The following is a 22,904-nucleotide window of genomic DNA, read 5'->3' as shown; positions in this document are numbered from 1 at the left end:
GAGATCTGAGCAAGTTTTATAACAAATTCTTATGACTTGTTAGTTCAGCACACTCAAAGAAGAGAGAGAGAGAGAGAGAGAGAGAGAGAGAGAGAGAGAGAGAGAGAGAGAGAGAGAGAGAGAGAGAGAGAGAATCTATCTGAGCAAGTTTTATAACAATAAATTGCTGTAACTTGTTAGTTTAGCACAATCAAAGAGAGAGAGAGAGAGAGAGAGAGAGAGAGAGAGAGATCTGAGCAAGTTTTATAACAAATTCTTATGACTTGTTAGTTCAGCACACTCAAAAGAGAGAGAGAGAGAGAGAGAGAGAGAGAGAGAGAGAGAGAGAGAGAGAGAGAGAGAGAGAGAGAGAGGTTAACTAAGAAAACGGATGTCCGTGCTGTAGATAAGGTTTCAAGGTCAGCTTCATATCCTTTTTGCCCCACTGGGTCGAGTGTCTGACTTTATTTATATTTCGGCAATTTTTTTTACTTTTTCGGCTTTTTCCTGAATGGGGTTTTTGAAATTTCATATTTCAAATAAAACTCAGTTTTAAGATGCTATCTATTGTTGGCTTTACAGAATCTGAGCTCAAATTGACCAAGTTTCTTTGTTACTTTACATGTATTATACTCTTACATACATACAAACATATATATAGATAGATAGATAGATATATGTAATATCTGCGTGTATAAATATACACACATTTACTGTATATATAAATATATATATATATGCATACATTTATACAACACATATATACATGTGTATAAATATACACACACATTATGTAAATTATATACAAGCATACGAGCGTGTATGTATACATATATATACTCGTATTAAATGTGTATGTATGTATAAATATTCAAAAATTTTGTGTGTGTGTATCTATATATAATAAATGTGAAATAAGGACAACTGTAAAAAAAGGCAAGAATATAGTTGGGTAAAATTAATAACTGAAATTTTTTAAATGGCGTTTAGTGGCAAAATAACCGAAAATTATGGTAACCTATATGCTAATTGCGTGGGATATTCACTTGGATGGTAACCTATCCAAGCGCTGACCACACCCGATGTGGATGACGATGCTAGCACTACCTAAATGTTCCCATACTTACAGTACACTGTATGCCAACTGTGTGGGATAATCACTTGGATGGTAACCCAACCAAGCGCTGACCACACCCAATGTTGTCGAACTTCACTGATAGAAAGGCCAGTAGCGTGGCAAGACCGTGGCTCGTTAGTGGTCATCCATCCAAGCACTGACCAACCCAATTGGTGCCTAATGTCGTTTGATTGTAATAAGTAACGAATAAGATAGGTCTTTTACCTTATTACTTTAGGGTTTAAATCTTTCTCAAAAGCACTGATTAAGAGCCAGCAATATAAGGAAATGATTAGTGGTCACCAGTCCACAGAGCGCCCTTACCCAAACGTAAATTTATAGTTTCATACATAGCCTACACTATAGACGGCATGAGTATAATGACTTTGGAATAAGTAAAAAATGCACCAAAGTTTCTTCGGCGCAATCGAGTTTTCTGTACAGCGTATAATCAAGGCCACCGAAAATAGATCTATCTTTCGGTGGTCTCGATATAATGCTCTATGCGCCGCGCCCCATAAGGCTTGAACCACGGCCCGGTGGTGGCCTATCCTATATCGCTGCCAGACGCACGATTATGGCTAACTTGAACCTTAAATAAAAATTAAAACTATTGTGGCTTGAAGACTGCAATTTGGTATGCATGATGATTGGAGGGTGGATGATAAACATACCAATTTGCAGCCTTCTAGCCTCAGTAGTTTTTAAGATCTGAGGGTGGACAGAAAAAAGTACGGACAGAAAACAGTGCGGACAGAAAAAGTGCGGACAGAAAAAAGTGCGGACAGAAAAAAGTGCGTACAGAAAAAAGTGCGGACAGAAAAAAGTACGGACAGAAAAAGTGCGGACAGAAAAAGTGCGGACAGAAAAAGTGCGGACAGGAAAAAGTGCGGACAGGAAAAAGTGCGGACAGAAAAAAGTGCGGACAGAAAAAAGTGCGGACGGACAGACAAAGCCGGCACAATAGTTTTCTCTTACAGAAAACGAAAAATGGAAGCTAAAATAAACTTGGAAAACCCAAGATCATTATTCACATTTCTGGTAAGATTTAGCCATTATAAAAACCTAACAAAAGCACGAAACAATAATAATATAGTAATTATAATGACAATCATTATCATCGCTCTCAAAGGTTATTGCAACAGGGCTATGCAATAAGGTTGAAACCTACAATAATTTTCGTTAAATATCAAAATATATCAAACTTGATAAATTTTGGCAAGAAAATTAAAGCTAACGCACCACTGACAATAATGATGAATATAATACTATTACTACTACCACTTCTACCACGAATAATGATACCAATATTAATTATTACTGTTTACCAAAATAAAAGCTCTTCAAAATATTCCACTCAAATACAGAGCAAATATAAACTCACACAGGAAACTGAATAAATAAACATTGCAACTTCTGCGCTAGCTCAACGCCATGTTAATTTAACAACAACAATTCTCCCATTCCAGACTTACCGCCAGCGCAGATGCGAAGTGCTGGAAATCACCCCAGGCCTGGACGACGCAGCCACCCTGGGAAGCCCCCCTAGCGATGCCGACTCCACGGGGAAAGGGGAAGGCAACACGGGTAATGCCAACACCACGGGGGGCATCACCTACGCCCACCCGAGGTGCTCGCTGCCCTCCAGAGCGACGTTCCTGTGGTTTCTTCGGGTCCTGAAGCTTGGCTGGAAGCGCCCTCTGGAGTTCACTGACCTTGGCAAGTAAGTAAGGAGTGTCTCAACTTGGCCTGGAAATTCGGGGGGCAAAAGTGGCTTGAATGTGGCTTGTTATTTGAAACTGGAGAAGGCATTTTCTTGGCATTAAGTTGGTTTAAATTGTTCACTCTGGCATATTATGTTCTATGACTGCCAGATGTTGAACAGTATTCTTTCACTCCTGAATTATAAGACGGATACAGGAGAATTTTTTATAATTTTCAAAATCATGGGCTGACTTCCACATTTTGATAAGATAAATGCAATTAAGCTGTAAAAAGGGCGTTAGTCTCAATGAGTAAACAACCACAAGGAACTTTGTGCTGTGTAAGGCAGGTTTTGAACACTGTTGGAAATTATTGGGAAAGTGTGTCCCTTGTTTAACTAATACAGAGTCTGAATGGTCTTCACTTGGCAAAGTAATACTTTTATAAGGATGAATGGTTTCAAGCTGGCAAGTAAGTTCCATGTTTGAATGTTCCCCACTTACAAGATTAGTTTTAAGTATGATAGGTCTTCACTTGGAAAATAAGCCTCATCGGCAATTAAGCTCTGAATATGGTAGGCTAACTTGGTAAAAAGTGGTTCCAACTTTGCCAGCAAGTTCGATTTCAGAATGTTATATTCACTGCTGCCTGTTATATTTCTACCCCAGGTAACTTATAATCAATCACTCAATATGTATTTTCTGAACGAGTTACAAGGCTTTTTAAAGTGGCCTGAGGTTCCCGTATCCTGTGCTAGGCTAACCAACCTAACCTCGCCAATATTGGGGTTGAAAATAAATGTCTTCGGCTAGCATAGTAATAACCCAGGTTTACTCTAAGAGCTTTTAAGTACAAATTCTCAACTTCATGAACACAAGAGTAGATAAGGAAATGTCCTTGTAATCGTTCTTTGGATTCCGTATTTTTTAACACCAGATTACGATATTTAGTAACTAAATCGTAACTGCACTGGAGTTGAGATAAACCAACACAACCTCAAGTGTCTTTGATGAAAAACTTTATTTTCGCTTACTTCATATCTTAGAACGTGCAAGTACGCAGTTGTAATCAACACAAACTATATTACATAAACGCAAAGTACTAAAGTATAACAGCAAACGTAAACTTGCATCAGACGTTGTAGCGCAACGCAACCACCACTCAGGATTGTTTACAACTGCTGGACAAAAACAAAAACCGGCTCGCTTAGCAGACGACGCAATCAAGGAGTATGGAACTGAGGGAGCTTAAACAGTATTGTTTCGTTTTAGGAAACAGGTGCAAATGCGGATTGGTTGGTTTCTTTTTTATGACGGCAAAAGTTCTTAGCGAATTAGATTGTTCATATATAGCCCACGTCTTTAAAAAGGTTTACCAAGGAAGAACAAGACAGCAGTCGTTGCCACATTCAGCTGTTTCAACGAGAATGAATCCTTGTAAATACTGCAAGTAACTTACAGTTTCCGCCGATGCATATACCATACCTGAACGAGAATTTTCAGTGTTATACAAATTCAATGCCACATTGCATTTACTGATCAAATGTGCATGACAGTTAGAGGACTGTCGCGGGTTACAATCACGAGGACCGAGGAAGAGTTTGACTAGGAACCTCGTCCCAAAAGACGCTGAAGAGCATCAAGCCAACACCTTCTGGAGCCAGCCCGTGTCAAAAGAGATGCATGCACTACGGAAATTAAAATAAGACGTTCATTTACCGCTTAGAGTGTGTCTCCTTGCTAACGTGGTCACACGCCATTACTTCGTCTACTTTACTTTTACCATACGGTGTTTAGTACCAGCACCACGGAGTAGGTGACGCTTAAGTAACAAGCCAAGGTAGAACCCGTGTTTCTTAGCACAGCATCGTCCACGCTGTACCAGTATCTACCACAGGTAGTTACTGTTTTTCTACTGACCTGACTCGTAGCTATCATTAACCTTGAGAGATTTATCTGTAATTTAGGGGACTTCCCCGCCTCCAACAACAAGAGGTGTTCATAAGCCTTCACTAGGCACTTGTTTGTGTTTTGATACAGTTGATTAAAATCCCAAGCCATTGACACTTCTAGGATACCAATTTCTATGCAGTTCCGTTTAATATCGTTTGACAAATATATATGTATGTATGTATGTATATATATATATATATATATATATATATATATATATATATATATATATATATATATATATATATACGTACATACATATATGTATATTTTATATATATATATATATATAATTAAAAAATATATATATATACATTATATATATTATATATATAGAGTGTGTGTGTGCGCTCGCGCGTCTGTATGTGAGAGTGTACATGCGACATATCTGTCGCTATACACATGAAAGAAAAAATACCAACTAGCTCAAAACCCCTCAGAGGAAAGCTGAAAAGCATTTAGCTACAGAGTCGCTGTGTAGTAACAAAGCCTCCAAGTTTTTTAATCCAGCAAAGTATCTAACGGTATTTTACTTGGGACGGAATAAAAGGGATTTTTCTTTATAATTTCCATATTTTTTTCTATTTCCCAAAGTGAAAGATTTCTCCACCAGAAGGAAGCTTTTACGATATACGTACATAGTCATATATATATAGAGTTTCTAAAGGAGGTATATAATGGGTTTCTTTTCTTAAGACTCCGCGTAACCAAACAATGATGATAATAATAACAGTAACAGACGAATGGCTTACCTGTTCATATTCTCGTTATGTAAATAACCTCTCTCTCTCTCTCTCTCTCTCTCTCTCTCTCTCATCTACGTCTTTGCTTGTTGTGTTTGCTCTTGTAAATTGGTAAACAAATCTTGTTAATTCCCATTTTTAGGTGCAAGGGTCAATGGAATCGGGGGTACCTATGCCCGTACCTAGCCCAGGTCCGAATAAGAAAAATTATAATAGGGGGGGAAAAACGAAAAAGGATGGGGCCTGAAGTGAATATGGAATTGAACTGAATATAGAATTTAGGCCATAGGCCAAGCACTGGGACCTAAGAGGTCATTCGGCGCTGAAACGGAAATTGACAGTAAAAAGTTTTTAAAGGTGTAACAGGAGGAAAACTTCGCACTTTCACTATGAGTCAACTGTCAAGAGAGGGAGGAAAGTAAGATGGAAGAAAGAGAATATGAAAGGAGGTACAGTAAAAGGAACGAAAGGGGTTGCAGCTAGGGGCCGAAGGCACGCCTAAAGAATCTTAAGTAATGCCTACAGTGCACCGCATGAGGTGCACTGACGGTACTAACCCCCTACGGGGGATGGTGCTTGAAACTTCAGCCTCTTGTAATTAGGTGGTTATATGAATCGTGGAGGCACAGGTGGGAGGAGAATTCCAAAGCATGTCAGTATGTATGTAGGTCATACGTATGTATGTAACGTAAGTCTAAATTCAATTTAAATATAAAAGGAAGGAAGAAATATTCTTAGAGGGCATTTTTTCCCAGGCTCAATACTTGCTCTTTTTTCTCCTTCTTCAATGGAACCAGTCTATTCATAATCTCTCTCTCTCTCTCTTTCCTTTCAATATTCTCTCTCTCTCTCTCTCTCCTTTGACATCTTGGCATCACCTATTTGGTAAGAGTGGGCGTTTGTTTGTCCGAATTTTTATGTACATTTGTATGCGACTTCGTCGTGGGTGGGCGGTTCTAAAGGTTACGAAAGATCCCAGTTTTTCTTCTTCTTTTTTTTTTAGTCTTCTTCCTTAAAAGCAATAATGGATTCTCGCGTCTTCTGGCACTCTATTTGGAAAGTGTGTGTGTGTGTGTATATATATATATATACTATATATATATAATATATGTATATATATATGTGTATAAATATATATAATTAATGTTTGTGATTGTATTCATTTACTGGTTTTTCTTTATTGATTTGTTTCTCATTACTTATTCTCTACTTTCTGTATTCCGTACCCGCCAACATTTAATAATAATAATAATAATAATAATAATAATAATAATAATAATAATAATATAATAATAATAATAATAATAATAATTCAGTTTATATTAAGATTTTACGTGCTCTGTGAACATAGAACAATTGCCAAGCCCTTGTAGGAGCTTTCCAAAGAACTAAGAAATGATCAAGGGTTTGTAAGAGCCCCGCAAATATTTTCAGTCTGTCAGAGAACTAGAGGAGCTCTATAAATATACTTGAATAATTCTCAGCTCCTCATGAGAGCTCTTAAGCGTTATACAAATGGTTAAGGAGCTCTATACATTTTTTATCAATTGCTAGGGCGTTTTAATGCCTATAAATGTTTTAATGAATGACCAGAGCCATTTAGCAGCTCTAAGTTTAAGAAATTGTTAGGAGTTTATAGGACTCTATAAATATCCCCAAAAAATTCCTAGGCCTACCAGGAGCTCTGTAAATGCTTTACCAGTTGTCAGATCCTTAGGAGACTCTACAAATAGTTTTAAATTGTCAAGGCCTCATGGGAGCTCTATAAATCTATTGCCAAGGCTTTGAAAACCTTTATATGTTAAAGAACTGCCAAGGCTTTCAGTAGCTCTGTAAATATTCAAAGTACTGTCAAGGCCAAGAGAGCCATAAATGTTTTCACATGTTGTCAAAGACTTACAGAAGCTCTATAAATTGCTAAGACCGCTTACGGCAGATGATTCAAACTGGGCTAAAGATAAGTGAAAAATTGCTCAGTTTGCGCTTATAATTCCGTCATTTTCGGCTCAAATTCTCATAGTTCCACCCACAATGATTTATGTGTGCTTAAGCATAGAAAATGGCGGTTTGCACCTAAATGAGAAAATTGCGGTCAGCTGCTGCGCGTAAAAAAATGATATATATTGAAATCCCTATTTATGCGCTGTTAGAGTTTTTATCTGGGTCACGAGCAATTTTGAGTCTGTTTGTGTGTAGTAATAAATGACACACATTCAAATACACACACACACACACACACAAACACACACCAAATACGTACATGTACATTCACACGTGTATGTACATAAATATATTATATATATACATACATACATATATATATATATATATAGAGAGAGAGAGAGAGAGATATATATACAGTATATATATATTTATATAAGTACAAATATACTGTACTGTACATATACATATTTATATATGTATATATATACATACTTATGTGTGTGTGTGTGAGCGTGTGTATGTGTGCGTGTGTGTTGTGTGTGACTAAGAGAGAAAAAGAGGGGACAGTTTGTTCTAATCAGCCGGATGATGAACACCGGTGCATGTAAGCTAATCCACGGCATCACATGCAATACTCACCAAGGCGTTAAAACTCAATAGGACTGACACGCAACTGCATATTTTGAAACCTAACAAAAAAAAGGGAAAATAATTTCATACAAGGATGTACTAAACCGATATGGTTAATATGGGGAGAGAGAGAGAGAGAGAGAGAGAGAGAGAGAGAGAGAGAGAGAGAGAGAGAGAGAGAGAGTTTGTACAACGGGGTACATATAAAGATAGATAGCGAGAATGAGGGAGAGAAGGCAGGATATACAAATGGAGAGAGAGAGAGAGAGAGGAGAGAGAGAGAGAGAGAGAGAGAGAGAGAGAGAGAGAGGACCGACTCCTACAGGTTGCAAGGATCATATTTAAAGCTGAATGAATACTTTTTTCGTCAAAAAAAGTGTTTATGTATTTTACAGAGATCTACTGCTTACTCCCCACACACTCTCTCTCTCTCTCTCTCTCCACCGTTTGTAACCCTCCTGTTTATTCTTGCTCTCTCCCTCATTCTCGCTATCTATCTTTTTTGTGTAACCCATTGCACAAACTATCAGTCTTTTTATCTACGCACCCTTTCTGTACATTCTCCACTCTCTCTCCATTTATATCACTCCTGTATATTCTACCTCTCTCCCTCATTCTCGCTATCTATATTTTTATGTGCCCCATTGTACAAACTATCTCTCTCTGCCTCTCTTTTTCTCGGTGCACCTTCCCGTACATTCTCTACTCTCTCTCTCTCTCTCTCTCTCTCTCTCTCTCTCTCTCTCTCTCTCTCTCTCTTTCTCTCTCTCTCTGTCATCCAATAGATCATCGAGATCCTCTAATGTATTATCTTCTTCTTCTTCTTCTTTCACAGGCTGCCCAGAGAGGAGGAAGCCAACTACCAGTACGAGAGATTCCACAGATGCTACAACGAGCAAAAAGCAAGTTTGAAATTTATTGTTGTTTTATGTTTTTTCACGTTCGCACTTCGCAAAATTAAGATCAATGATTCTATTGCAAGGAAGTCGGTGTACCCATTTGTAAGATTTGCACCATACGTCTCTCACGGTAAAGTTTTCCGTAGTTCACGTAACGGAACTAGATTATTGGGATAAATGTACCTGTTCAGTGATGAGCAGGCAAACGTGAAGGAGCATTTAATTACACACACACACACACACACACACACACACACATATATATATATATATATATATATATATATATATATATATATATATATATATATATATATATATATATATATATGTATGTATGTATGTATATACACAGTGAAATAGGTAGCAGGGCAACGTTTGCTATCCATCTACAGAATACGAAATGTCAAGACTAAACCCTATTTTACAAATTAGGGAAGGGATCTTTAGTTGATTCACCCTGAATAATAGTCTAGTATATCCGATACCTACATTAACTCCATGCTTACGTATACAATGAATATTCATAGATAACCAATTCCCTTCTGACAGATGAATGCCGCCACCAGTCGCACCTTACGAGGCCACGAGGTCAGCCTCTGGCGGGTCTTCTTCCTCGTGTACTGGCGGGAGATGCTGGCGGGAGGGATCCTGAAGTTCCTGGGAGACAGCGTGAACTACGTAGGACCTCTGGCCATCTCGGCCATCGTCATCTACGTCAGCAGCGTCCAGGAAGGGCAGCGCCGTCCTGAAGGAGTTGTTCGAGATGGGGTTGGTTGAGGAAGGCAATTTGCTTTTGGTACAGAATGGGATGGAATATAGAATTTAGGGTAAAGACCAAGCTCTGGGACCTACGAGGTCATTCAGCGCTGTATAAGGGAAATTGAAAGGGGCTTTAAAGAACTAACGGGAGAAATACCTCTCAGTTGCACTATATAGAACTTAGGCCAAAGGCCAAGCGCTGGGACCTATGAGGTCATTCAGTGCTGATAGGGAAATTAAGTAAATAGGTTTGAAAGGTGTAACAGGAGGGAAACCTTTTGAAGTTGCGCTATGAAACAACTGTTAGGAGAGGGTGGAAAGTGAGGTGGAAGAAAGAGAACATGAACGGAGGCACAGTAAAAGGAACGTAAAGGGTTGCAGCTAGAGGCCGAAGGGGCGGTGCGAAGAACCTTAAGCAATGCCTGCAGTGCACCACATGAGCTGCACTGACGGCACTACCCTCCTACGGGGAATTTGCTTATGGATGACTATAGTTTCTGTTAAATATTTTTATTTGTCTGGCCAGTGAAATTGTTCTTGTAGTCTACGTATTATCTATATGCACGTAACATACCCAAATGTGTAATGAAATACTAAGTCATTTTTAAAATATGCATTTATATATAGGGATGAGAGTGCTTTTAGGAGAATATATGAGTGGAACAGCAGACACTGAACGCATTCCATGAGAACCATAGCTCGACGGAGCCATGATACACATGACTGAATATCAATTTTGACGTCTAAAATATGTAATTAAAGAGATGGAGGAGCTATTATGAGAACAGGCGAATTAGATTCTACAGCAGAAAGTAAATGCGCTCCATGAGAAGTACCGCTCGACGGAGCCACAATAAGTACGAATAAACATTATATATTTTTTTTTTTTGCGTCACTTTACAGTTATACTACGTGGGGTGGCAGGAACTCGTGACCAACGGGTGGGTGGTGGCCTGCATGGCCCTAGCGGCGTCTCTGGCCCAATCCACCTTCAGCCAGGCCTCTACCCACCTGCTGGCCATGGAGGGCATCCACGTGAAGGCGGCCCTGCAGGGCATGGTCTACCACAAGTCTCTGCGCCTGCCCTCGACCTCGGCAGCTGAGCCCAATTCTCCCCACGACGAAAGGGAAGGAGAAGACACCAGGCATAAGCGAGGTTTGTGTCCTTCAGTCGATTTTTTTTTCTTTTTTTGGGGGTTTTTGTTCGTGGCCGAGGTAATTGTGAGAGATTAAAGTGAGCAGATGTGCGCTTTCAACTGTGGGCTAACTGCTTTTGGCATTGTTGTGGTCGTGGTTGTTGCTGTGTGAAGAAGTTGGTCTGTTTATTAATGATGATGCACTCAAAGTGTGGTTGCTGGTTATAACCACACACACATATATATACATATATATATAGTATATATTTATATATATATATGTATATATATGTCTGTGTCTTTTTGTCTGTATATATATATATTATTTATTTTTATATCAATGAATACACATGTGCATATACATACTCTTACATATGCATATACATACATATATATATATATATATATATATATATATATATATATATATATATATATATATATATATATATATATATATATATAGTATATATATGTCTGTCTTTTGTCTGTATATATATATATTATTTATTTTCATATCAATGGATACACATGTGCATATACATACTCTCACATATGCGTATACATACATATATATTTATATACATAATCATATAATTATATATACGTATATATGCATATGTATATTTATGTACAGTACATATATTTATATATAGGTATATATACATTACATATATGTATTTATATATCAACGGATACACACATACATATACATACTCTCACATATGCGTATGCATTTATGTCCACATAGTTCCGGTTCATTAAAATCTTCATTACCGAAAAGCTTGTCCAAAACCATTACGATCATCTGCTCAGGCCAACGTCACGACTGACATTCAGACAAACGGTGCAAGCAGGCATGCATATATATATAAACACGGAAGATAATTTGAAGTGGCATTTTAGTGGGTCATTTAGAAACCATTATACTTGTGGCGAGAGATAGACGCACAAATCCTTCCCGGTTCATAATATCTGAGTTGGAAGTCTTCTGGTTTTTGAGGATTTCTTTGCTGGCTAATTTACCGTGAGTATTTGGATAATAATAATAATAATAATAATAATAATAATAATAAATAATAATAATAATAATAATAATAATAATAATAATAATAATAATAAATTCGGCAAAGGCTAGGAGTAAAAATATTTACAATAATGATATTTCTATACACAGACACAGTAAGGGGTTATAATAATAATAATAATAATAATAATAATAATAATAATAATAATAACAATAATAATAATAATAATAATAATAATAATAATAATAATAATAATAATAACAAGTTCGGCAAAGGCTAGGAGTAAAAATATTTGCAATAATGATATGTCTATACACAGACACAGTAAGGGGTTATAATAATAATAATAATATTAATAATAATAATTATAATAATAATAATAATTATCATTATTATTATTATTATTATTATTATTATTATTATTATTGCTTTTGTGATCCTTATCATTAATGATATTATTTACGTTGGTACGGATGATGAACTACCTTAATGCAACGAAGAAGGCAAAATCCCCGAAAGTGTAAATACAAAAGTAAACAGAAGAGTAGTATAGTGAAATGTAAATGACACGAGTAAAACTAGACACGTAACTGTGAAATTGTAAATGGAACGTAATTGAGTAATAAGTCAGCGACATTTGGAGGTTGTCACAAGACTGCAAGTGAGTATCACCCCTCACTCACTCGCTTAACCTTTCATGGTTCTCTCTCTCTCTCTCTCTCTGTCTCTCTCTCTCTCTCTCTCTCTCCTTTTCTATGGTTTTACTCTCTCTCTCTCTCTCTCTCTCTCTATCCTTTTTTAATGTTTATCTCTCTTTACCTCTTTCTCTCTTTATCTATTCCTTTTCCAAGACTTAGCTCTCTCTCTCTCTCTCTCCTTTTCAATGGCTTTTCTCTCTTTATCTCTCTCTCTCTCTTTATTCCTTTTCTAAGACTTAGCTCTCTCTCTCTCTCTCTCTCTCTCTCTGTTAGTTTTGCATATATTCCATATGATTTTATTTATAACTCTCTCTCTTTGTGTCCCTCTGTTTTCAAGTATTTTGCATGATGTCATTCATCTCTAACTCTCTCTCTCTCTCTCTCTCTCTCTCTCTCTCCAGTGCTTTTGTATGAAGTCATTGATGTTTACCTAACTCTTGCCCTCTCTCTCTCTCTCTCTCTCAATTGGTTTTGCATGATGTCATTGACATATGTTTACCTTACACCTCTCTCTCTCTCTCTCTCTCTCTCTCTCTCTCTCAATTGGTTTTGTATGATGTCATTGACATATGTTTACCTTACACCTCTTTCTCTCTCTCTCTCTCTCTCTCTCTCTCTCGCACGGGCGAGGAAAGGAACTGTAAGGGCTCATTTCCTTAGTGAATCCACTATGCTTCTGTCATCCCAAGCCTGAAATTGTGTACCTGGGTGTCAGGAGACTGCCGTGGAATACAGTTGGTATAAAAAAGGAAGAATAAGAGAGAGAGAGAGAGAGAGAGAGAGAGAGAGAGAGAGAGAGAGAGAGAGAGAGAGAAGGAAGGAAAATAACAGATGTGAACGATCAGTACTCCTTCAAAATGAATACCATTGTATTGTAATTGATAACCCGACGGGCATTGATTAAAGAACCCCCTCCCCCGTGGGTGTGAAACCGATCGACAGATATTCGTCATCATAAAATTCCCTTCCCTCTCTCTCTCTCTCTCTCTCTCTCTCTCTCTCTCTCTCTCTCTCTCTCGCCGTTGCTTTTGCATGATGTCATTGATATATTCAACTAATACCTTCTCTCTCTCTCTCTCTCTCTCTCTCTCTCTCTCTCTCTCTCTCTCTCTTTTCCAAATATTCTCTCTTCTTTCGTGACTGACTCTCTCTCTCTCTCCAGCAAGCACTCACTCACTCACTCCCTCGACAACAGGTATCCTCAGCAGTGGTAAAACCTGCCCCTCGCATCCTCTTAAGGGGTGCCCTTTCAAGTGAACTCATCGACACCTCGCCTCTTTTGTTTACAGGAGGGAGCAACTCTTCTTCTTCTTCCTCATCCACCGTAGGAGGCCGGAACACCTCCAGCACCACCACCACCACCACGACGAGTGGACACGCAGGCACAGTCATCAACCTGAGTTCCGAGGACGCTGATAATATCATGACTTTCTTCATGCACTGTCACTACATATGGGCCATTCCTTTGAAGGTGAGGCGTGTTGTCAGTGGTTTGTTAGCTTTGTTTTTTATAATAATAATAATAATAATAATAATAATAATAATAATAATAATAATAAAATCCGTGTGGATCTTTCTTGTTTGTCCGCCCCGGGTGGGGGCGGGGTAGGTAGGGAATCGTGAGTGTAGAGGGAGACATGACACATCTACCCTCCTCCTGCAAACCTGTTTGTCCTCCCGGATGGGGCGGGGTAGGTAAGGGATCGGGAGTGTAGAGGGAGACATGACACATCTACCCTCCTCCTGCAAACCTGTTTGTCCCACCCAGGTGGGGGCGGGGTAGGTAGGGGATCGGGAGGGTAGGCGACACATGACAGGCAGCGCCAGGTTCCAGCACAGCGTAGAGTGCACCGTCAAGCCCTTTTAGGGCAGTGTTGTTGAAAACAAATGCCGTTTCAACAACGTTTAGCTTGTAGAGAATCTTCTCTATTCTTCTTCTTATATTCTTCTCGTCTGCAGGGAGATGGCATCAAAATTTCCGAAAGACATCCTGCTATGAACACTCGCCCACTTTTGTATTTCATTCACTCTCTCTGTCGATGCCCGCCTGCGCGCGCGTCGAAACGTAACAGTGAAACAAACAACTAAAGCAGAATATCTTTCCATGTCCTTTGGAAATTTGCTATGCCATTTACCCACAGACGAGAAGAATATAATAATAGAGGAAAATCACTACAAGCTATATGCCGTTGAAACAGCAACAGTTTTCAATAATAATAATAATAATAATAATAATAATAATAATAATAATAATAATAATAATAATAATAATAATACTTTTTTTACTTTCTACCCTAATCAGTCCTTTGGAACTTTGTTACAGAATCTACCTGCAGGCTTTCTACAAGCTAAATGCCGTTGAAACATTAACTAATAATAATAATAATAATAATAATAATAATAATAATAATAATAATTTTGTTTTTTTTCTACCATAATCAGATTGTTGTGATTTTGGTGCTGCTGTGGTTCCAGCTGGGCTTAGCGGCAGTCGTGGCTGCCGTGATCGGCATCCTGTGCCTGACTCCCCTGCAGTTCCTTCTGTGCAAGAACATAGCCGCCGTCAACAAGAACTTCCTGGTGAGGGGTTTTTGTTGGTCGTCTCTCTCTCTCTCTCTCTCTCTCTCTCTCTCTCTCTCTCTTTACTTCCTATCTTGCCGCTTTCTTTCGTTTCTCTATGCATGTCTACTTCTTAAGTTTGCTTTCCCCTCCTCCCTAGTTGTGAGTGCTTACTTATCAAGCAAATTAATGTACCCCCTCTCTCTCTCTCTCTCTCTCTCTCTCTCTCTCTCTCTCTCTCTCTCTCTCTCTCTCTCTCTCTGTTTATTTCTCATGCAGATATACTTTCTTTCTCTCCATCATGTATATATATATATATATATATATATATATATATATATATATATATATATATATATATATATATATATATATATACATACATACATACATACAAACATACTTATATTATATATATATATATATATATATATATATATATATATATATATATATATATATATATATATATATATATGCACTACGAATAATATATTTCTCCTCCCGAACAGAGCGTGAGCGATGAACGCCTTCGCCAGACCCACGAACTAGTGACGGGTGTCAAGCTGGTGAAACTGCACGCCTGGGAAAACGTGTTCGTCAAGCGAATCACCAAAGTCCGGGAAAAGGAACTCGGGCTCTTGTACTGCGACTCCATCCTCCGAGCCCTCATGAGTGAGTTACCCCTGTCACGCGTTTTCTGTTGCGACTCAACTGACGTAGCAAGGAGGAGATTGGGGAAAGTGAAATGCAGAAGGATGAGAAACCGGGTTGGGAATGAAATGGAATATTAGAATTTAGGTCAAAGGCTAAGCGCTGGGAACTGTGAGGTCATTCGGCATTCAAGGAGACATTGAGGGTGAAATGGCTTGAAAGGTGTAACAGGAGGAAAACTTCACAGATGCACCAAGAGACAATTGTTAGGAGAGGGAGGAAAGTAAGATGGAAGAAAGAGAACATGAATGGAGGCACAGTAAAAGGAATGAAAGGGATTGTAGCTAGAGGTCGAAGGGACTGCAAAGTGCTTTAAGTAATGCCTACAGTGTACCGCACAAGATGCACTGATTGCACTACCCCCCAACCCCCTACCGGGTTCATCGTACAGAGGTCCTATCAATGTTTACTGAGGCTTGGAAATCCTTCGTGAGACCTCATGTACGGAGGAATATCTCAATAGTCTTTTTCTCTCTGTCCGCAGCCTTCCTGACCCAAGGATCCGGAGTGGTGGTGTCGCTGGTAACCTTTGGGCTGTACTCCCCTCTGGAGGGCGTCGCCCTAGAGCCCTCCAGCGTCTTCTCAGGCCTGGCCCTCTTCCAGCAGCTCACAGTTCCTCTCTTCATCTTACCCATTATCGTGTCGCACTCGATAAGAGCTAAGGTCAGTTTCAGAGTGTTTTATTTGTTTATGAGATTCTCCTCTCTTGGTGTTTTCATAATGCTGAATGTTGCCATAATAGATAGGTAGATAGATAGACTGATTTCAAATGACAGGTTGGGCCCCAAGAAAATAAAAGATAGTGATCATATCCATAGTGGGAGTGATGAATCATGAACGCTGCTACCTGTGCACAATGCGTATCTAACACTACCTGCTACATACACCCAAACAGAAGGCTCACCAGAAGTGCGTCGAGTCCTCCTATAAACACTATGCCACTCATGTCTATTTTGCACAACTCTCTTGCTATGCTATGTATATACACATTACTCACCTTTATAGTGTTTGTAGCCAATACTATTTAAAATTTCACTTACAATTTCCACCTTTCTTTCACTTGCATTTAACTGCTCCACTTCATACAATCAACCTTGGCTTCCACAGGAACTATTAGTAGCCTCCTAATCTTTTGCATATTTTTACTACCTTTCTTGCTTCATCCATTCAGTGACAAGAACCCTGTAGCAGTATGCAGAAATAGAATAGATCAGAGTTTATATTTTAGACCAAAGGCCAATTGCTGGGACCTATGAGTTCATTCAGCGCTGAAAGGGAAATTGAGAGTAAAAAGGTTTGGAAGGTGTACCAGGAGGAAAACTCGCAGTTGCACTATGAAACAATTGTCAGGAGAGGGTGGTAAGTAAGATGGAACAAAAAGAATATGAACGGAGGTACAGTAAACGGAATGAAAATGGTTGCAGCTAAGGGCCTAGGGAAGGGAAGATGCAAAGAACCTTAAGAAACGCCTACAGCGCACCGCATGAGGTGCACTGACGGCACTGCCCTCCTGCGGGACAGTATGCAGAAAGAAACCCCTAACATGCCTTCAGTAAAGTGATACTGTTTCAGAGCAGCGCACAGCGCCTCCGGGAGTTCTTCAGCCTGCCGGAGGTGGAGGGGCCCAAGACCCCTCGGACGTCCCTCATATTCAGTGGCCAAAAGGAGAGGCTGTCGCGAACTGGCAAAAGTCCGAGAAACTCGAAGGATGAGAAATTCCTCAAAGGGGCCAAGTTCACCCCCTTGGAGCAGCTCGTGGAGGACACCAGGGTGAGGAATTGACCTTTTCGATTATTTATTTACTTAATCATTTTCTCATTCTTAGTTATTCGTAAGTCTTTGGGCATTACTGCCTCTATTTTCTTTCTATTTATTTTCTTGAAATAGCTAAGATGGACTTGAACTGAATTTGCACTTGTCAGTTTCCCCACAATGAGATTCTAGTGTTTATATATATATATATATATATATATATATATATATATATATATATATATATATATATATATATAAATATATATATATATATATATGTGTATATATATATACATACGCATTTATAACTTAGAATATAAAAAGCCAGGCTTTATTGAAAAATGTTAAAAAAAGAAACTGGGAAACAAGCCTTCAAAACTGCAAAATCCATAGTCCACCAAAGAAAAGAAACTCGAAGAAGTAAGTAGAATAATCAATATAATCAAATCAAACGAAGACCACAAGACAGACAATTCAATTTATAAACCTACTCCTTCAGCCATCCTCAACGTATTCGAATGCGTCGACGGACTCGGCTTGGTCTTGCAAAAGGGACAAGGAAAACAGGAGAATCTCGGCCTCCGGCGAGATTTGCAGCAGCGATTCGGAGGAGGAGAGAGAGTTCGAACGATGGAAGAAGAGGAAAAGTGGTAGGTGGCTTTTCGTTGTAGTTTTCTTTTGTCATTGTTATTATTTGTTGAGAGTGGTTGTGATGATACGAAAAATGGTTGTGATAATACTTGTTTCTTTTTTCATGTTATTGTTTAATCTTGAAAGTTTTTAATTATTTGGATATAAAGTTATCGATATCATCACTATCATCTTTATTATTAAATTTTTTAATAGCAACAGTAGTATTAGTATAGTAGAAGCAGTGGTAGTAATATGATAATAATTATCATCACTACTTTTATCACTGAATAAAAATGTCTGATATTACTTTATTAGGTTGATAGCAATATAGGCAGTAGCAGTGGTATTATTAGAACAATACTACTCATGACGCTACCTGATAACTGACCTAACTATTATTATTATTATTATTATTATTATTATTATTATTATTATTATTATTATTATTATTATTATCATCGCAGCAGTAGCAGTAATTTCAGTAATAACAGTACTAACATTAATAGTAGTAAATGTAGTAATAGTATTCGCATCCCTACTGCATCTAGCCAAATCGTAGTAACAGGACTTGTAGTACAGTAGTAGTATCTGATGAATGAACCGACAAATCTCATTCACGTTTCTCACGACAGTGCTGGAGAACGAGGGTCGTAGCGTTGCAGTCAGCATACAGGGAGGTTCCTTTACCTGGGACAACAGGAAGAAGCTGACCGCTTTAGACAACGTCAACGTGTCTATCCCTGCAGGTCAGTTGGTAGATCAGTTTCGTGACCTTTTTTTTTTTTTTATCCAGGGGTCAAATTTCTTATCATCTCTCCAAGTGATTGGGCAGATTTGGGTGTATCTAAATGAGGCTTGACTCGTCTGAGAAGTCAAGAGTTGAAATCTATTATCAAGGTGTCAGATTTGACCTTATTTCATCAGTGATCAAATTTGACCTTACATTTGTGAATGAAGGTTAATAAATGAAATTTTTCTTTGGTTACGGGTACAATATTTCTCTTTTATCAAGCAGTTATTCTTAAAGTGTTTTAATTACTTTCTAAAAGTTAAATCTGACCTCTTTAACAGCATGAGAGGTCAGATTTGACCTCATTTACAGAATGAGAGGTCAGATTTGACCTCATCAACAGCATGCAAGGTCAGATTTAACCTCATATACGGCATGAGAGGTCAGATGTGACCTCATCTACAGCATGATAGGTCAAATTTGACCACATCTGCAGCAATAGTCAGATTTGACCTCATCTACTGCAAGAGAGGTCAGATTTTACCTCATCTACAGCAAGAGAGGTTAGATTTGACATTATCTACAGCATGAGAGGTCAGATCTGACCTCATCTACAACATGATAGGTCAAATTTGACCTCATCTGCAGCAATAAAGGTCAGATTTGACCTCATCTACTGCAAGAGAGGTCAGATTTGACCTCATCTACAGGACGAGAAGTCAGATTTGACTTCATCTACAGCGTGAGAGGTCAGATTTGACCTCAGCTACACCATGGGAGGTCAGATTTGACCTCTTTCTTCTGAAGGTCACTTCAGCCATTTTGTACCCAATAAGAACATTTCAGGCATTATGTAGAGTCAAAACTGACCTCTTCACGAAAAGTCAGTTTTACCCGTTAACCCTTCATAGTGAACGGTCAATTTGGACTTCGTTTTATTTAGAGATAGCAACTGAATACATACCTATTTACAGTATCTATAAATTATAAGAGTGTGTACCCATATAATCATTTTTCTGTTTGTAACTCCTAAATCCGCGCATGGCATGCATAGAACCACTGGCCCCTATGTACTGTAAGCAATGCAGAATGAAAGTACCTTGACCTGACCTTCGGGGCGGTACGTAACGACCCCTTGGGTCATGAATGGCGGTCCTGACCCTCTCTTATATTACTGTCTGTTTACCCGGTTTGGGTGTACTAGCCAATAATAATTGACAAATGAATACAATTGGACAATGGGAATTGAATGAACAACGCTGTATCCACCCAGCTGCCATTGCCACTAAAGCACGAAAACAAACAAACACACAAACATATTCACAAGCACACACACAAGCGCAAAAATACTCCAGTCTTCACTCACCATGTGGCGGATACTGTCTGGCTTAAACCGCAACGCTTCCGGTCTCATAATCCTTGGCAAAAGAAAATGAAGAGACGAAGGGAGGGGAACCAATGTCGTGTGAATGATAAACACAAGACTGGCGCTTACTTGGACCAGAAAGACTTAGCGCCAAATGGCCACTAGCCTCTGGAACTGGTTGTGGCGAGTAGATGCGTTTACATAGATAAATTTTCAACTAGAAGACGTTTCCTCTAATTGGGAGTGGCTGCACAGAATCACGAGACGATAGTGGGTGCTAAGTTCATTCTTTAACTAGTGTTTCATGCACCTATATACGCACGCGCGCGCGCACACACACAAAAAACACACACGCTAACACAAGCGCATACATAAAAACCCTTATTCTGTCTTTTGACGTATGTAGTGATATTGGACATGGGTGATTATGCAACTGTTGTAGGGCCCTGCCAGGAAGGACAATACAGGTGGAGTTACTATCTCCATGAGAATATATATATACACATTTATATACATATATATACATATATATATATATATATATATATATATATATATATATATATATATATATATATATATATACACATACATACATACACACAATAACATTTTTCATGATTTCTTCACACTGTTTGGATACTACCATCACTACAAGCTCTTAGCAAGAGCAATGATACCAAGTTTGGATTACAGAAGTTCCAACGATTCAACTGCTGGACTTCCAATTCCGTAATATTTCCTGTTGAATTCACATTTACAATTTACTATACATATTTCAATTGATTCTATCAACGTGTTCACAGACAAGGGTTTGCCCTGCTAATCTGCTTGCTAAGGTATCAAATAAAAATTCTTAGAAATCATTAGTAGGGACTTTGTTGTATCATAGGTACATCAAATCTCACGGGCCAAGATTTAATATTAATTTGTACACTAACTCAATTACTGGCCTTGCCAGTATTTCGGATTTCAATAGGATTCTACGTTACTGTATTTTGTATAATGCAGAACCAACAGAGCTAATTACTGGCCTAGGAGGAACTGATCTAGTGTGCGTTTTGAGTCCTTACATCTATCTGTATAATACTAAAACTCTGAAACGTTTGTTTGTTTGTTTGTTTGCACACCGTAAGTTAAATAGGGCTGGTGCTGCCCGTGGAATTCCCCTTTCCCCTCTTCCTCCCCTCCCCATCCCGCCCTTTCCCCACTCCTCATACTCTCCCCTTCCCCTCACTTTCACCCATTCCCCTACCTTTCCACCCTGCCCTACCCACCCTCTCCCCGCCCCTTCCCCCCCCTGGCCTCCTCCTCCCCTTTCCCTTTCAACATTAAGTGACACAACGGGTCACGGGTGGTCTAGTATATGATAAAACTGATAAAGGTCACAAAACTTATTCAGAAGTTAATTTCCCTTCAGTAAGCCTTTCACTTATTGAAATGATCATTCCGTGATATTTCACTGACCTCTAATATGTACTCTCATTATTCGATTCCTCCACGCAGGAGGATTGACCGTGGTGATTGGCAGCGTAGGATCGGGGAAGACGTCCTTACTCCAAGCCCTCCTGGGGGAGATGGTGACTCTGAAAGGGCAGCTCAGGTGGACCGGGTAAGAGAGGACTCCCACAGTTACTCCTTCAGGAGATTTTCGAGTGGAGATATGAGGAATGGGAATCTCGCTCAGTTGGTTTAATTTTGCTCTCTCTCTCTCTCTCTCTCTCTCTCTCTCTCTCTCTTGTTCCTTCTACAGATCTTTCATTCTTACATATCTTACACTCTGTTTTTCAATGTTTGTTAATGTTTGTACAGTTCTGTGTCTGCTAGTGTTCCTGTCTGTCTCTCATTCACACGCAATCACCCACCATATCTCTCTCTCTCTCTCTCTCTCTAAATATATATATATATATATATATATATATATATATATATATATATATATATATATTTGATATACATGTATGTGTGTGTGAGTTTGTGTGTAGGTTTGTGTGTATTACTGTTTTCCAAATCTCTCTCTCTCTCTCTCTCTCTCTCTAAATATATATATATATATATATATATATATATATATATATATATATATATATATATATATATATTTGATATACATGTGTGCGCGCGTGTGTAGGTTTGTGTGTATTACTGTTTTCCAAATCTCTCTCTCTCTCTCTCTCTCTCTCTCTCTCTCTCTCTCTCTCTCTCTCTCTCTCTCTCTCTCTCACACTGGGACCTGTCATACCTCCAGCTCTCACGACCAAAATAGATCATCATCGATTTCAGATAAATTATCTTACGACTGTTAGCAAGGATGCCTTATGGAAAAGGTCAACCTGACCTTTTCAGAAATTAGCAAATCTATGAAAGGAATTAGATTTTCTTAATGTCAGAGATTTTTTGCAAAACCTATGAAAACATAAGTAATTCAGGAATTATTTATGTGAACAGAAGGATAATATAATTGTATGATAATGGTATTTATTGTTAAAATGATAATGAAAATGGTAATTATGATGGTGACGCTAGTAATAATCATAATAATATATTATTAATGG

At 38.5% G+C, this 22,904-nt stretch overlaps 1 protein-coding gene and 1 long non-coding RNA gene across 3 annotated transcripts in view; one reads left to right on the top strand and one right to left on the bottom strand.

Annotated features, from left to right (window-relative positions):
• Nucleotides 1-22,904, bottom strand: part of LOC136834834 (uncharacterized) — a 122,001-nt gene that overhangs the window by 77,243 nt on the left and 21,854 nt on the right. The window lies entirely within an intron of this gene.
• LOC136834833 (ATP-binding cassette sub-family C member 9-like) overlaps nt 1-22,904 on the top strand; it is a 101,358-nt gene that overhangs the window by 58,442 nt on the left and 20,012 nt on the right. For both annotated transcript variants that reach the window (XM_067097610.1, XM_067097609.1), the window contains 12 exons: nt 2,566-2,819; nt 8,905-8,971; nt 9,521-9,739; nt 10,634-10,886; nt 13,882-14,063; nt 15,035-15,172; nt 15,664-15,826; nt 16,350-16,528; nt 17,438-17,635; nt 18,120-18,270; nt 18,886-18,999; nt 21,856-21,961. In XM_067097610.1, the coding sequence (XP_066953711.1) occupies nt 2,566-2,819; nt 8,905-8,971; nt 9,521-9,739; nt 10,634-10,886; nt 13,882-14,063; nt 15,035-15,172; nt 15,664-15,826; nt 16,350-16,528; nt 17,438-17,635; nt 18,120-18,270; nt 18,886-18,999; nt 21,856-21,961 (2,024 nt within the window). The remainder of the gene's footprint in view (nt 1-2,565; nt 2,820-8,904; nt 8,972-9,520; nt 9,740-10,633; nt 10,887-13,881; nt 14,064-15,034; nt 15,173-15,663; nt 15,827-16,349; nt 16,529-17,437; nt 17,636-18,119; nt 18,271-18,885; nt 19,000-21,855; nt 21,962-22,904) is intronic.

This window comes from Macrobrachium rosenbergii, chromosome 54, assembly GCF_040412425.1.
Source record: "Macrobrachium rosenbergii isolate ZJJX-2024 chromosome 54, ASM4041242v1, whole genome shotgun sequence".
Taxonomy (NCBI): Eukaryota; Metazoa; Arthropoda; class Malacostraca; order Decapoda; family Palaemonidae; genus Macrobrachium; species Macrobrachium rosenbergii.
The sequence above is the reverse complement of the archived record's forward strand: the minus strand, read 5'-3'. Positions and strand labels throughout refer to the sequence as shown.